Source organism: Chlorocebus sabaeus, chromosome 8 (genome assembly GCF_047675955.1).
Source record: "Chlorocebus sabaeus isolate Y175 chromosome 8, mChlSab1.0.hap1, whole genome shotgun sequence".
NCBI classification, from domain to species: domain Eukaryota; kingdom Metazoa; phylum Chordata; class Mammalia; order Primates; family Cercopithecidae; genus Chlorocebus; species Chlorocebus sabaeus.
The window spans coordinates 8,384,924-8,400,028 of record NC_132911.1 but is presented as its reverse complement, the minus strand read 5'-3'; the positions used below and the strand labels follow the sequence as shown (position 1 = coordinate 8,400,028).

Sequence of the window (15,105 nt, the reverse complement as noted above, 5' to 3'; positions counted from 1 at the left end):
TTTTGTATTTTTAGTAGAGACATTTCACCAACATTTCACCACGTTGGCCAGGCTGGTCTTGAACTCCTGACCTCAGGTGATCCGTCCGCCTTGGCCTCCCAAAGTGCTGGGATTACAGGCGTGAGCCACCGCGCTCGGCCTGACAGGACAGGTTTTCAGAGGATTACTGGTTGCTGTGTTAAAACAGACTGCAGAATGGCTTAGGTACCCAGTTTTTTTGTTTTTTGTTTTTTTTGAGACGGAGTCTTGCTCTGTTGCCCAGACTGGAGTGCAGTGGCTTGATCTTGGCTCACTGCAACCTCCACCTCCTGGGTTCAAGTGATTATCCTGCCTCAGCCTCCAAAGTAGCCGGGACTACAGGCGCCTGTCACCTGATACTCGGCTTTTTTGTATTTTTAGTAGAGACGGGGTTTCACCATGTTGGCCAGGATGGTCTCGATCTCTTGACCTCGTGATCCACCCGCCTCGGCCACCCAAAGTGCTGGGATTACAGGCGTGAGCCACCTCACCCGGCCGGGTAGCCAGTAGTTTCTAGGGCTGGAGAGATCCAGGATGAGAGAAGTTTCCACCTTCCTGTTATAGGCCCTCTAAGGCTTCAGCTCTTTTTTCTAGGACTAAGCTGGATCTCAAGTAAACACTTTGGAGAGGAGGCAGCTGAAGCTCCAGGAGTGTGCGGGGCTCCCTGGGGCCGGATGGCGGTGGCGGGCAGGCGAGTGGGGCTGTGCTGGGGTGTGTTACAGTAAAGACGCCCAGCTTGGCCCTGGGCCAGCCTTTTCACGGTCTTAGGCTCCGCGGGAAACGGCTGCAGAGCTCATTCAGTTGGCAGGAGACAACGAGGCCGGACACGTGGGCGGCTTATTGACCAAGCGGGGCGCACGCCGGCCGGCACTGCTCTCCAGACGCCGGACCACCGTTGGGCTCCTGCGAACCCTAACCCCGCTGCCTCACGTCGCGTCCCCACAGCGTTAGCACTCCCAGGCCGGGTAAGCTGGAGAAAACAAAGGCCCGGCTCCATCAGGGCACCAATCCCGCTCGTCGGCCTCTTTCTCCGCCTCCAATGAGCTTCTAGGGTGTTGTCACGCCAGGCTCCTTCCGCCACTGATTGGCCGGCGTCTTCCTAGTGCGAGCGGTGCTGGCGAATCAGCGCCCGTCAGTCCACCCCGCCAGCCCGCAGGTAGCCACGCTAGTGCCCGAGGCCCGTTGAAGTGGGCGGAGCGGCGGGCGGGGCGTCGTCGTGCTGGGCCCGCCCCCTGCCCGGCCAGCCCCGCGCCGCGCCTACTCCAGAGGTCCGGCCGGCCGGTAAGAGCCTGGGGACCGCAGAGGTGAGTGCCGCGCCCGAGAGTCCGCCACCTGCGCCAGGATGGAGTTCGTGAAGTGCCTGGGCCACCCCGAAGAGTTCTACAACCTGGTGCGCTTCCGGATCGGGGGCAAGCGGAAGGTGATGCCCAAGATGGACCAGGTGGGCCGAGCATCCCTGCTTCCTGGGTCGGGGAGGCAGCGCGCCGGGACGGCATCAGGGCCTGAGCGGTCGGGCCCGGATCTGGGGCAAGGGGCGCAGCGAGCAGGGCCGACGCCTGGGCGTTCCCGTCCCCCTTACCTCGAGCCTTCCCCACGTCGGGCCCGGGTGGACGCGGCCCTCCTGGCAGGCCTGTCCCTGCCCACGCAAGCCGCCCTGGGCCTGAGCGGCTTCTGCGTGGTTCCCGGCGGTTGCGCTCCCCGTTTCGTCCCTTCCGTGAGCATCGGCGCTTACCAGTGTTCTAACCCGAGGGTTGCACATCTGAGGCGATGTGGATGGGTTACGTGGGAGAGGACGAGTGAGTGTTTTGGTAAGCAAAATGAACTATGCAGGTAACATCACATGAACACTGTTTCTGGAATGAAATCTCACTCCTCCAGTTTCACCTCCTCCTCCAGAGCTCTCCCCGCCTTGCTGCCGTCCACCGCTTCATCCTCAGCGCTTCCTGAGTTTTAAAATCGCCTATCTACACTTCCGAGTTCTAATGAGTTATTTGTACGTCTATGGATTAGCTAGGTGGTTGGTGGAAGGTTAGGTTTTACTTACATTTTATCTGCCTCACGCCTGTACTATTTATTAAATGAATGCATAAGAGGTGTTTTTATTCCAACAAGAAAATTATTCTATGTGATTATTGAATGAATAGACACATTCAACCAAGTTCTTCTGGTCTGGACCAGCCTGGCTGATTTCTGTGACTTTTTTGGGCCAACAGGACAGTAGCAAATGTGACTCAGACCGAGGCTTGATAGGTACCTGAACATTGGAGTCTTTCTGTCAGTGTCCATGTGCTTCAGTAAACACCCTAGAAAATAAATTTCTGGTTTTTGTCCCCAGCAGAATACACCCTCGTTTGGTGTTATCTTTCACATGCTATTTTTAGGACAGGTACATCCTCCAGCCTATTTGTAGAATATTCAATTTTCTCCATCTTTTCTTTGCCAGTGCTACATTATTTTAATTATTTTGCTGCAGAATAACTTTTATTATTTGATAGGGCAGATGTCACTTTTTATATTTAGATGTAGCATTCATTTATTTAACAAATATTTGACCACCAATTGTATATCAGATTGTGTTTTAGGTGCTGGAGATACAACAGTGAACAAGATAGGTGAAGACCTTGCTTTTATAAAACTTATTTTTTAGTGGAAGAGAGACAATTCAAAAAAACAAATGTACAGTTTTTCAGGTGGAGAAAAGCACCACAGAGGAAGATGCTAGCAGGGCACGGGATCTGAGTGCAGTCAGAGCTTATTTGGGTCCAGAGACTTCATTCCTCTGTCTCTTTCCTTTCTACAGAAAGAGACTATTAGAGAAAATGGTAGCATTGGTTACCTGTTGGGAGGGAAAGTGGGTGGTCATGGTAAGTGAGTAGTGAAAGACTTCACAGTATACTGTTTTTGTACATTTTGAATTTTTTTAAAAGTGAGACTTGAGCTATTCCTTCTAGCTCTGATAATATGATACAGTATTATTTGTTTTGTTGTAGTCTTTCTGGGCACTTTTTAAATCTCCATGAGCAGTTAAAAAAATAACTGAGTTGTAATTAGGGGAAACAAATTGGAAAATACATTTCCCTTCACTTAACATTATCTTAGTTTCTCTCTCTCTCTTTTTTTTGAAATGGAGTCTCGCTCTGTTGCCCAGGCTGGAGTGCAGCGGCGCGACCTCAGCTCGCTGCAGCCTCCGCCTCCCGGGTTCAAGCAATTCTCCTGCCTCAGCCTCCCAAGTAGCTGGGCTTACAGGCTCCTGCTACCATGCCTGGCTGAGTTTTTGGTATTTTTAGTAAAGATGGGGTTTCACGATGTTGGCGAGGCTGGTTTTGAACTCCTGACTTCAAGTGATCTGCCCGTGGTCTCCCAGAGTGCTAGGATTACAGGTGAGAGCCACCGCACCCTGCTTTTTTTTTTTTTTTTTTTTTGAGACGGGGTCTCACTCTATCATCCAGGCTAGAATGCTATGGCCTGAACATGACTCACTGCAGTCTTGACTTCCCTGGCTCAAACCATCCTCCCACCTCAGCTTCCTGATCCTTAGCAGGGACTACAGGCATGTGCCACCAATGCCTGGCTAATTTTTAAATTTTTTTGTAGACGCAGTGTCTCGCTACATTGCCCAGGCTGGTCTTGAACTCCTGAGCTCAAGCGATTTTCCCACGTCAGCCTCAAAAGTACTGGGATTACAGGTGTGAGCCACTGCACCCAGCCAGTTTCTCTCTACAAACTAGGGAAAAAATTTACACTTAGCAGATATTGAGGGCTGATTATTTCTATCACAGAAGGATTTGGCTATAGAATTTCAGGGTTTAGTAAACTTGATTTATACTGCATTTTTAGGAGCATATCAGTAAATCTAGGGGCATATGCTGCCTGCAAGGTGTGTGGCATCACCCAAAAGCCAAGTGATGGAAAAGCAGGCTGTTTGGAATCAGGCAGATCTGGCTTCTATCAAATCTAAATCCTGTTATTTAGACTAGTATCTTAAGTCTATTATTATTAAGTCCAGTTTCTGACTCTATTAAGTTTGGTGAACAACCTTGGTAACTTAACCTCTGAGCCACAGTGACTTCATCTGTAAAATAGGGATATATGTATGGTCACGATTTTTTAACCACAACTTCCCAACTCTAAGATGGTCTGAAAACAATCTTTTGTCAATTTGGCTCAAAATCGCTTGGCAGCAAAACCTGACTTGAAGTTGAGGCTTCATTCATCCCACTTAGTATAAATATTCAAATGTTTTGCTAAAGAAATAATTACAAGATGCTACTTCATACTGACTGGGGTTGTGTATGCATTTTATTGCCTATTTTCTAAAACACTAAAAATGCTGAATTCTGCCCCAGGTCTTGCCACAAATGTTTCAGTGGACTGTGGGCCTTTGAGACCTTGAAAGGGTTGAGTAAGGATAACAGGCGATGTCCACATTGTGCTTGGCATGGAGTTAGGTGCCTTATAAATGGTGGTTATCAATCTGATTATGTAAATTCAGTTCTCAAGTTTGTGGTATTTTTCCCCTCCTGGAGAAACCTATTCTATTTTAAAGTGAGGAAGGCTGCACAGAGGGCCGGTAGCTGGTAGCTGTTCACTTGTGGAACTTTCTGCCTGAGGCTGGAGCCCCTTCCTGGGAGTCTGCTCTTGTCCTCCTGACCACCACACCCCTCCTCTAAATTCCCTCCATCCCTGTTTTCTCCCACTTGCGAGCTCTTGGGAGTGCCCTAAATCTCAGGGCACTGCGATAGAAAACCCAGGAGGGACAGGCAGCAGTAGCCTGAGCTTGCTTTCTCCCTTAGCTCATGGAAATTTTTAGTGAGTGGTGTTTTCCACAGTGTGCTTACTAGTTGTGTCTTCCTGTTTTGTTCTTGGTGATTTGAAGAAACTGTTGTTACAAGGTAAGGCACTGAAACAAATAGGTGACAGGAAAAAGAGCAGCAGGGGTATGAGCTGGAGGAGTAAGTGGCTTAGCTTGCTCCGTTTCAGAGTGGAGAGCTGTATGGAAAGGAGGGGTAGTGTTCTTGAAGAGTGTTGGTGTTCAAATCTAGGGGGACTGTGTCTTGGCATTGATTGAAACTCCTGGCTTAACATCAGCCCCCAAACTCTTGGTTGGACTGAACATGACATTTGGCAGTGCAGTTAAAAACACTGCCTGCTGTAGCCTGGTAATGGTCAGGCTATGTGAAGAGCTGATCTGGAGCTCAGTCCAGAGCAGCTATTCTGTTTCTTTCACTCTGGAATCTTGCCTCCCCATATTTTGAGAGGGAAGGTGTTGGTGAATTGTTTTAAAATACTCGATGAATGTCTTCATTTATTCATCACACCTTTACTGAATATGTTTATGTGCCAGACACTGAACTTTACTAATATGGTGCCCAGTAAATATTTGTTTTTACTAATAATTTTTATGGCAATGAAATGACTTTTTCAGAATTATGTGATTTAAAAGATTGACTCTTTTGGCAAAATAATATGTATTCATGATAGGAAATATACACAAATAAAAACAACATAGTTCACTTAAACCCCCCACCAGAGCCCAGGGTTCACTGCTACCATTCTGAAGTGACTGTGGAATTTCCTAGCAGTGGATATGCCATATTTTTTTTAACCACTCCTATTAGATATTTGTGGGGTTTTTTATTTTTTTTGAGATGGAGTCTCACTCAGTAGTATACAATATCATAGTTCACTGTAACCTGTATCTCCTGGGCTCAAGCGATCCTCCCACCTCAGCCTCCTGAGTAGCTAGTCTTGAGTAGCTAGGACTACAGGTGGGCGCCACCACGCCTGGCTTTAAAAAAAATTTTTTTTTAAACTTTTTTGTGAAGACGAGGTCTCACTATGTTGCCCAGGCTGCCCTCAAATTCCTGGACTCAAGTAATTCTCCCACCTTGGCCTCCCAAAGTGCTGGGATTACAGGCGTGAGCCACCACACCTGGCCCTGTTAGGTAAATGATTCCCATCTCTCTCCCAAAAAGAACTGTTGTGAGACTGTCGGGTGAGGAGAGGGAAGTGGGGAATAGGAACCCGCCGTACTTTCGACTCCCTGTGGGCCTAAAACTGCTCTAAAAAATAGTCTATGAAAATATACACACTACAAACAGCAACTCTTTCTGATATGCTTGCATTTAAAATAAGGCTTTTTTTTCCCTTTTGGAAAAACACAGTCCTTGTTTGCTTTAGGGAAGAGTAAAGGTCAGTGCACTGCATTCCATTAATTTCGAAGGGAAAGATGAGAAGACAGGAATGGCTGGCTTTCTAGAGAATAGTAGAGGCTTAACAGGTGTCCGAGAAAAACCATAGTTTTCTCTGAAAACAGGTGTCAGAGAAAAACCATAGTTGGACAGTGGTAGTAAAACGGCAAAACACAGATTTTATTCAGAACAACTATTACAGTAAGAGGAGAGAGACCTCGGTACACAACTGGGCTCCATTCCGAATACAAGGAAAAGTAGGAATTGATGACGGAGGAGCTGGATGTCAGTGGATGGAAAATTATTACGAGGAAACACAGGGGTGAGGATTCTTGCTGAAGGCAGGCCAGAGTTATCAGACATCACCTGAGGGATGCAGGGGGATGTGGAACCTGATCAGGTGTCCAGGGTGATCAGATATTGAAGTTGGGGGATTCTGGTCAAATCAATTTAGCAGGATTCTTGGTAAAATTGGGCGATGCAAAGACAGACGCGTTGAGTACAAATTCCAGGCCTTGTTGGGAAGAGGATTCAGCGGAGCCTGAGTAGAGTTTGGTCTAGGGAGACTCTGTCACTGGGAGGACAAGCGAACTGCTCGGAAGTGCGCTGGGTTCCCTTAGTGGCAGGTGGGTTCCGTTGAGAAGGGCAAGAGCGGGAGGAAGCAGGCGCCAGGTGCGGAAGGGGTGCGGAGCGGGAGACCGGGGGCGGGGCTGCGGGCCAGGCAGCGGCCTCCACGTGCGGGGCGGGCCCGTTCTGGGTCGGCCCAGCGCGTATTCGAGTAGAGGGCAAGCCCGTCCCGCCCCTTGTTGGGCGCTTCCCAGATCTGCTCGAGTCTATGGAGGAAAAACTCCGCGGGGTCTGCGATTCCCATGGCCGCAGCCGCCTGCGGCACCAAGGCCATGGCCCTCTTCAAGCGCACGTTGGTGCTGAGTCCCGCCGCGGCGCCCAGGGGCCCGGGCGCAGGCACCGCCCCGCGGGGCTGCTGCTTGCCTCCTGCAGCCTGGCCCTGCAAGGACTGGCCCCGGGGAGAGGGCTGCAGGCTGTGGAGCCGCCTGCCCCAGTCCCACTCCCACTCCTGCTCCTCGGCGTCTCCCACCGCCGTGTGTCTTGTCTGCCCGCAGGACTCGCTCAGCAGCAGCCTGAAAACTTGCTACAAGTATCTCAATCAGACCAGTCGCAGTTTCGCAGCTGTTATCCAGGCGCTGGATGGGGAAATGCGGTGAGTGATGGAGGCAGCGCCTCTGGCTTGGAGGAAAGCTTGTCCAGGGACCTTTGAGTGGTTGGAGGCTACGTGTTGATATAGCGCTCAGCGTTGCAGCCTTGTGGCTGTGCCTTGCCCAGAACATAGCCCTGCCCTATGTGTTTACTTTAGAAAGCCGTTGCAGGCTCTTTGCCATCTAGTAGTGTCCCTTTGGGCCCAGCCTTTCAGAGAAGGGGGGAGGGGGTGATGTTTATTAACTTTTTTTAGTCCTGGCAGCTGAACCTGTCTGTGAGCAGGTCGTGTATTTTCTCGGCTTCTCCTATCCAACTTTGCATTTCTATTTCTAGCATATTGGGTTGATTCTTTTGAAGCTGTCTCTGCGCAGATTACACCCATGAACTTAACACCAGTTGCCTTTATGTATGATCGTATTTATACTGAGAAGTTACTGTGTTTTTTGACTTTCTTTTCTATTTGCCAAATATTAGTTTGGTCTTTTGGTCTCTATAGTTGTTCTACATTAGTTAAATGCAGCTCACTGCTGGGAGTACTAGTGAGACCCAACTAGTAGGCTTTTTATTTTTTCATAAACAAACTACAGAAGTTCATTAGTCTCATGTAAGAAAGGAAAACTAATGTAAGTTTCGTTAAGTATGAAAAGCTTTGGATATCCTTATAGTTCTTTAGAGTTAAGGGTGTAGATGGGTTTAGAAAATGGCCTGGCATAAGTTATTTTAAAATAAAATAACTTTGGCTGTTTGTTCCAATATATTAATAGGTTTTCCTTTTTTACAGCAACGCAGTGTGCATATTTTATCTGGTTCTCCGAGCTCTGGACACACTGGAAGATGATATGACCATCAGTGTGGAAAAGAAGGTCCCGCTGTTACACAACTTTCACTCTTTCCTTTACCAACCAGACTGGCGGTTCATGGAGAGCAAGGAGAAGGATCGCCAGGTGCTGGAGGACTTCCCAACGGTGAGTGGGGTTACGCGTCTTGTCGACTTCATAATTGCTAATGTGGTTGTCCGCCAGCCTGCATACCTATAGAGAAAGGTGAAATACGCAGTCTGAAGGCAGCATAATGTGATGGTTGAGAACCCTGGTAGCCAAGACTCTGAAGCCAGATCTCCCACTTACTAAACTGTTGGTTATTTGCAAAGCCTCTCTGTGCCTCAGTTTCTTCATCTATAAAATAGGGGTAATAATAACACCTACCTCATGGTATTCTGAATATTCAAAGAGTTAACATAGGTAATGCTCTTAGGATGTTAGTTACTGCTGTTATTATCAGTTTTGGAAGTCCAGTGTTTCTTCCTGTGGGAAGACGCACTCACATTTTAGTGTTGTAAAAGATTCTCAGGCTAGCTCACAAAAGCCTGCTGACTGTATAAAGCAACCTACCTGTGTGACACTGTGGCCTCTTGACCACCCTGAGCCTGGTAGCAAGGGACTGCTGCTCAAGATGGGTAGCAGCCTGGCATAGGGGGTGGTGTCTGTTGGCAGCTAGGGTGAGGATTGAGAAGCAGGGTGAGCCTCTGCCACTTCACCTGTGATCCTGGGCAAATTCCTTATCTGCTTTGTGTCTCCATCTCCTCATTTGTAAAGTTAGAACTGAGAGGATTGAGTAATTTCACATGTATAAAGTACTTAGTGCCTGGTACAGAGTAAGTGTTCTGAAAATATTAGCTATTTGGTCTATTTTGTTGGAGTAAAGTAGGTTATAGTTGGCCGGGCGCGGTGGCTCAAGCCTGTAATCCCAGCACTTTGGGAGGCCGAGACGGGCGGATCACGAGGTCAGGAGATCGAGACCATCCTGGCTAACACGGTGAAACCCCGTCTCTACTAAAAATTACAAAAAAACTAGCCGGGCGAGGTGGCGGGCGCCTGTAGTCCCAGCTACTCCGGAGGCTGAGGCAGGAGAATGGCGTAAACCCAGGAGGAGGAGCTTGCGGTGAGCAGAGATCCGGCCACTGCACTCCAGCCTGGGTGACAGAGCCAGACTCCGTCTCAAAAAAAAAAAAAAAAGTAGGTTATAGTTAAAATCCTAAGCTTTAAAAAGTCCCTTAAGTTGCCGGGCGCGGTGGCTCAAGCCTGTAATCCCAGCACTTTGGGAGGCCGAGACGGGCGGATCACGAGGTCAGGAGATCGAGACCATCCTGGCTAACACGGTGAAACCCCGTCTCTACTAAAAATACAAAAAACTAGCCGGGCGAGGTGGCGGGCGCCTGTAGTCCCAGCTACTCCGGAGGCTGAGGCAGGAGAATGGCGTAAACCCGGGAGGCGGAGCTTGCAGTGAGCTGAGATCCGGCCACTGCAGTCCAGCCCGGGCTACAGAGCAAGACTCCGTCTCAAAAAAAAAAAAAAAAAAAAAAAAAAAAAAAAAAAAAAAAAAAAAAAAAAGTCCCTTAAGTTTATGTGGACATCTGACTAGGTCCTACTATCCTGGAATTTGCATGTCTTGAATCACATAAATAACTGATTCTTCCATATCTTATAAATAAAGGTTTGATTTGGCAAAGTCACATCTTCTGTAATAGCCCAAAGAAGCCCTTTTTATCCACAGTTGCCAGAGCTTTTGGAGAACATTCCTTATGTTATTAAAAGAAACCTAATCTATATCTGAGTTGGGAGGGAGCTAAGTGGACAGATGGAGAGTCCTCCGCCAAAGAAACGAATCTTTGATTCTTCTGCATAATGGGAGCAATATTAAAATAAAAAAAAAAAAAAAAGGAATATTTGGGGAAGACTCTTTTGGTGCAAAGGCTATTTCAGATTGCTGAGATCAGACCTTTAGTACCAAAGCCCAAAATATAGTACAACACGATACAAATGAGAAGAAAATATCTGAAGAATAATTCGAGTTTATACAGTACAATTCGAAAGAAGAAAGAAAATTTGTGACGAGTAACTGGGTGAGAATTAGAGCTGTAACCCTGGGAAGGTCCTGGTGATTTGGCTCTCACAGGACACCTGATGACCAGAGGATGGATTTCCTTTGATGGAAATCTGTGACCATTCATTGATGGGCCTCTGAATTCTGCCAAAGCAGAGGAAGTAGTCATACCCCATTTATAATGGAAGCACATTCTCACTTAAAAACAACTAATATTATTCTAGCTGGACCTAGCCTGAAATTCCATAGTCACTTCAGAATGGTAGCAGTGAACCCTGGGCTCTGGTGGGGGGTTTAAGTGAACTATGTTGTTTTTATTTGTGTATATTTCCTATCATGAATACATATCATTTTGTCAAAAGAGTCAATCTTTTAAATCACATAATCTTGAAAAAGTCATTTTATTGCCATAAACAGCCAAATTACTTTTGACTTGAGTAGATTCATAATAATTAAAAAATTTCTGGGGCATGGGATAAATGTCTTAGGTATTACATAAGTCAAGGCCGCCCTATCCACTCAGCAAAAGTGAAAGAATATGAAAGTGTGTGAATGCTAACATAATTTTGGGGATTATCACTAGCAAATTTCCAGATGATATTCCAATATGTTTGTAAAACTTCAGTGTCTTCCTTTGTTCATACAGTGTTCCAGTGGAAAAATAATGCTTAGTTCTGGAAGGTTTCAGATGTGAACACTGAACTGATCGTTTTCTCTTTTGGGTAGTAGAGTTAGAGATGCAGTCCTCTCGAAAGCAGAGTTGCCCCGGGGAGAGTAAAAGGGAGCAGAAAGCGCAAGCCAGGCACCACTATTTTCGCTGTTGTTAACCTTCTGTATCCTTACGAATATAAAGATGTACTAAGTTGTGTGTTTTGTGTGCATATATAATTTTAAGCTACTTGAATTATGGGTCCCTCCAGTCTGTGATTCAGCTTGAGATGGGGCTGTATGGGAATTAATAGTGCCTTGTCTTCTTAAGGAATGATTTGTATATGTGCTGATGTAGCCCAGCATCTCTTTGAAACCAGTTGTGTGGGGCTAGGCCTGCAATCAGCTTTTGGCTAAAACGTCCCAGGATAGAACAAGTAGTGTAAAAGAGGACTAATAGCTTGGCCTCACTCACACAGTACTGCTCTTAAACTTGGGCAAGTGGAACTCCTCACTTTAGAGGGCCCCATGGGGTGAGGGGTGACCGGGGCCATGGGAATGTGCTTATTCAGCTCTCAAGGGCTCTCCTACACCACATTCTGGACATCTGGAGTTCCTTGCCCCGAATCCCTGAGCCCATGTCCGCATCCACACAGTCTGTTTCCTAAGGTCCGTCCATCTCCTCCAGGTGGGAACATGCCACCATTGACTGTGCCCTTGGGCCTGAGTGATGGCCCAGGGCTGTGTTGGGGAGTGTCGTGGATGGATCCTGGCACTAAGGGCTGGGATATCCTCTCAAATGAATGTGAGGTGCCTCCCATGCTGGAGAGAGCGGGATTCAGGAAGCAGTGGAAGGGAAGAGCCTGGGATATGGGGATCAGCTGTCTGTACGCTGCTGCCTTTTGGAATAAAACTCTGAGGGACTAAGAATTTTAAATTCAAACCTGAATCAACCAGGTTGTTAGGAAGATATGTTTGTCAAGGCAGGAGGATAGAATATATTTTATTTAACAAGTTGTTAACTCGATTTTCAGCTACATGTCGTAGGCCTCCATTTGTCCTCTCATCCCAGGCCTTGCAGGCTTGTTTAGGAATAAGCCTCAATACAGTGTTCTAACCAAGTGACCTCCATCTCGATGTACAGTAGATTGAACCTGATGCTTTATACTTTAGTGATCATTAGTTGGTACCAGTTCAAGTCAGGCTTTCTAGAACTCTCCTTGTATATTAGGGGTTCGATGAGAGCACAGTCATGCATCACTTAATGAGTGGCACAGGATACATTCTGAGAAATGCATCGATAGATGATTTCATCATTTTGCGAACATCATGGAGTGTACTCACACGTACCAAGATGGCATAGCTACTACACGTGTAGGCTCTGCGGTACAGCCCATTGCTCCAAGGCTGCACACCTCTGCAGGACGGTGCTGTACTGAATGCTGCAGGCAATTGGAGCACAGTGGTATTTGTGTCTTTAAACAGAAAAGGTTTAGTAAAAATATGGTGTTACAGTCTTAAGGGACCAACATTGTATTTGCAGTCGTCGTTGACTGAAACATCGTTATACAGTACATGACCACGTATCTTTCTCACCTGGTACTAGTGGAAAGCTAGAAAGCTTAGAACTCTACCTGTAAACATAATTTAAGTAATAGTACAGCCTTATTTCCTTATTTTTAAATGATAATAGTGATAATAGCATTCTCTTATTGAGCAATTTACTATGAGTTAGTTGCTAAATATATTTCATCGTTAATTTACTCTTTATATTATTTTATCTACAATCGTTTAACAGGGAAATTACCTAGTACATAACATACTGTTATTATCTACATTTTATGTAGATGAGGAAACTGAGGCACAGAGAAATTAAGTACTTTGCCTAGGATTACCTGTAAAATTAAGTGGCAGAATCAGTGAATCTGGAAGGTCTGGCTTCAGATCCCTTGTGCTTAGCCACTGGCATACTATACTGCCACTTAAAAAAAAAATGGTTGAAAACACAAAGCCAACAAACCAAAAACAGTTTAAACATAGGCAAAGGTAGACCCACCCAGTGTTTTGATCACAGTACTCCTAAGGTTTATAATCAGAGGAATTTGTCTTTGTATTCCCTGCTACTCTTACCTCCTATGTGGGATTTGGCCTTTCTCCATTATCCCTGTGGACTTGCTCTAGTACCTTCCTTCTTGTACTTGGAGTCACCAGAAAGTGATCTGAGAACATAGAAAACGACTGTGTTGTGGAACAGAATTACCTGGAAGGGGAAGAAGCCCTCCTGGCTCAATTCACATGTCAGGGCTTATTGTACCCAGGGAATATACAAAACTGGGCACTGAGTGTGGAGTCAGCAAAGCCCTGTCCGTCCTCTGGGTTTCTGGGGAAAACCATAGAGCTCTTCATTGTCACTTTCTCCTGTATATTTTTGTTTTTACTTTTGGAACTGTACAATTATATAATAAATACCAAAAGTTGTTGGAAGGCTAGGTCAAGTTCAGAAGTGAAAGTGTTTTGGAGCTGTCTAAGCTCCTCCCCACTCTCACTGGCCTTTCCTCTCTAATAAATAGAACTGGTCTAGCCAAGGATCTGTGGAAAGAGCAGAGTCCTATGGAGATTCAGGGATTCTAATAACCTCTTGTTGAATCACTAGTTTGTTTCAGCCACAAGAAGGAATTATCTTTTGGCATTAGCTTGAACAGCTGTTCTGCAAAGAACAACTTTTTGGAAAGAGTTCTGGGAAAACCAGATTGATTTGATTGATTTGATTATTTTTTTTTTTTATGGGAGGGGGATGGGGGTGTTGACAGTTGATGTTAATCAGAAATCCTAAATTTTGTGAATTCCTGGTGCTTTGCAATCAGCCAGCCACCTGGTTTTCCTCTGGGCCCTTAATTTTAGGTGTTTTCCGAGGAAGTTTTTCTAACTTTTCTGTAAACACAGACCAAGTATATTGCACACTTTCAATGTTTAACCAAATCTCTCCGCTGTTTGCAGTATTATATGTAGGTTCTCATGTTTTGTTTTAAGACTTCCCATGGTGTTTTTATATTGTATTTCGTCAACCTATGAACAATTCTTTGAAGTTAAAACAAGATATTTGGGCAGTAACAATAAATTTTAAAAACATCAGTTCAACTTTTCTACATTAGGGCTTGGACTATGGAAAAAGTATTGGGCAGCATGCCTCATATTGAGTTGTTTAATGAATGTAAAAGTATAGCCTTAATAGTGAGAGAGACTCTGTAGCTTCATAATATAAATTGGGTAACTAATGAGATGAAATGGTTGGCAGATCTGCTCACTAGAATCTAAGCTCTTCAAGGGTCTGAGTTTTTTTTTTTTTTCTTTTTTTTTCTTATTTTACTTTTAAGTTCTAGGGTACATGTGTGCAACGTGCAGGTTTGTTACATAGGTACACATGTGCCATGTTGGTGTGCTGCACCCATCAACTCGTCATTTACATTAGGTATTTCTCCTAATGCTATCCTTCCCCCAGACCCCCACCCCTCAACAGGCCCTGGTACGTGATGTTCCCCTCACTGTGTCTACGTGTTGTCATTGTTCAACTCCCACTTACGAGTGAAAACATGCAGCGTTTGGTTTTCTGTCCTTGTGATATTTTGCCGAGAATGATGGTTTCCAGCTTCATCCATGTCCCTGCAAAGGACATGAACTCATTCTTTTTTATGGCTGCATAGTATTCCATGGTGTATATATGCCACATTTTCTTTATTCAGTCTATTATTGATGGACATTTGGGTTGGTTCCAGGTCTTTGCTGTTGTGAAGAGTGCCACAGTAAACATACGTGTGCATGTGTCTTTACAGTGGCATGATTTATAACCCTTTGGGTATATACCCAGTAATGGGATTGTTGGGTCAAATGGTATTTCTAGTTCTAGATCCTTGAGGAATCGCCACACTGTCTTCCACAATGGTTGAACTAATTTACACTCTCACCAACAGTGTAAAAGCATTCCTATTTCTCTACATCCTCTCCAGCTTCTGTTGTTTCCTGACTTTTTAATGATCGCCTTTCTAACTGGTGTGAGATGGTATCTCATTGTGGTTTTCATTTGCATTCCTCTGATGACCAGTGATGATGTGCATTTTTTCATGTCTGTTGGCTGCATAAATATCTTATTTTG

The 15,105-nt window shown here is 45.7% G+C and overlaps 1 protein-coding gene across 2 annotated transcripts in view; it reads left to right on the top strand.

Moving 5' to 3' along the window:
* Window positions 1-1,231: 1,231 nt before the first annotated feature.
* FDFT1 (farnesyl-diphosphate farnesyltransferase 1) overlaps window positions 1,232-15,105 on the top strand; it is a 34,811-nt gene continuing 20,937 nt past the window's right edge. The window contains exons 1-3 of one of the 2 annotated variants that reach the window (XM_007961636.3): window positions 1,232-1,459; window positions 7,331-7,428; window positions 8,206-8,389. In XM_007961636.3, coding sequence (XP_007959827.2) covers window positions 1,361-1,459; window positions 7,331-7,428; window positions 8,206-8,389 — 381 coding nt within the window. In that variant the 5' untranslated portion in view covers window positions 1,232-1,360. Of the gene's footprint in view, window positions 1,460-7,011; window positions 7,429-8,205; window positions 8,390-15,105 lie in introns of those variants that run through there. The other variant, XM_007961635.3, reaches the window with a different exon arrangement.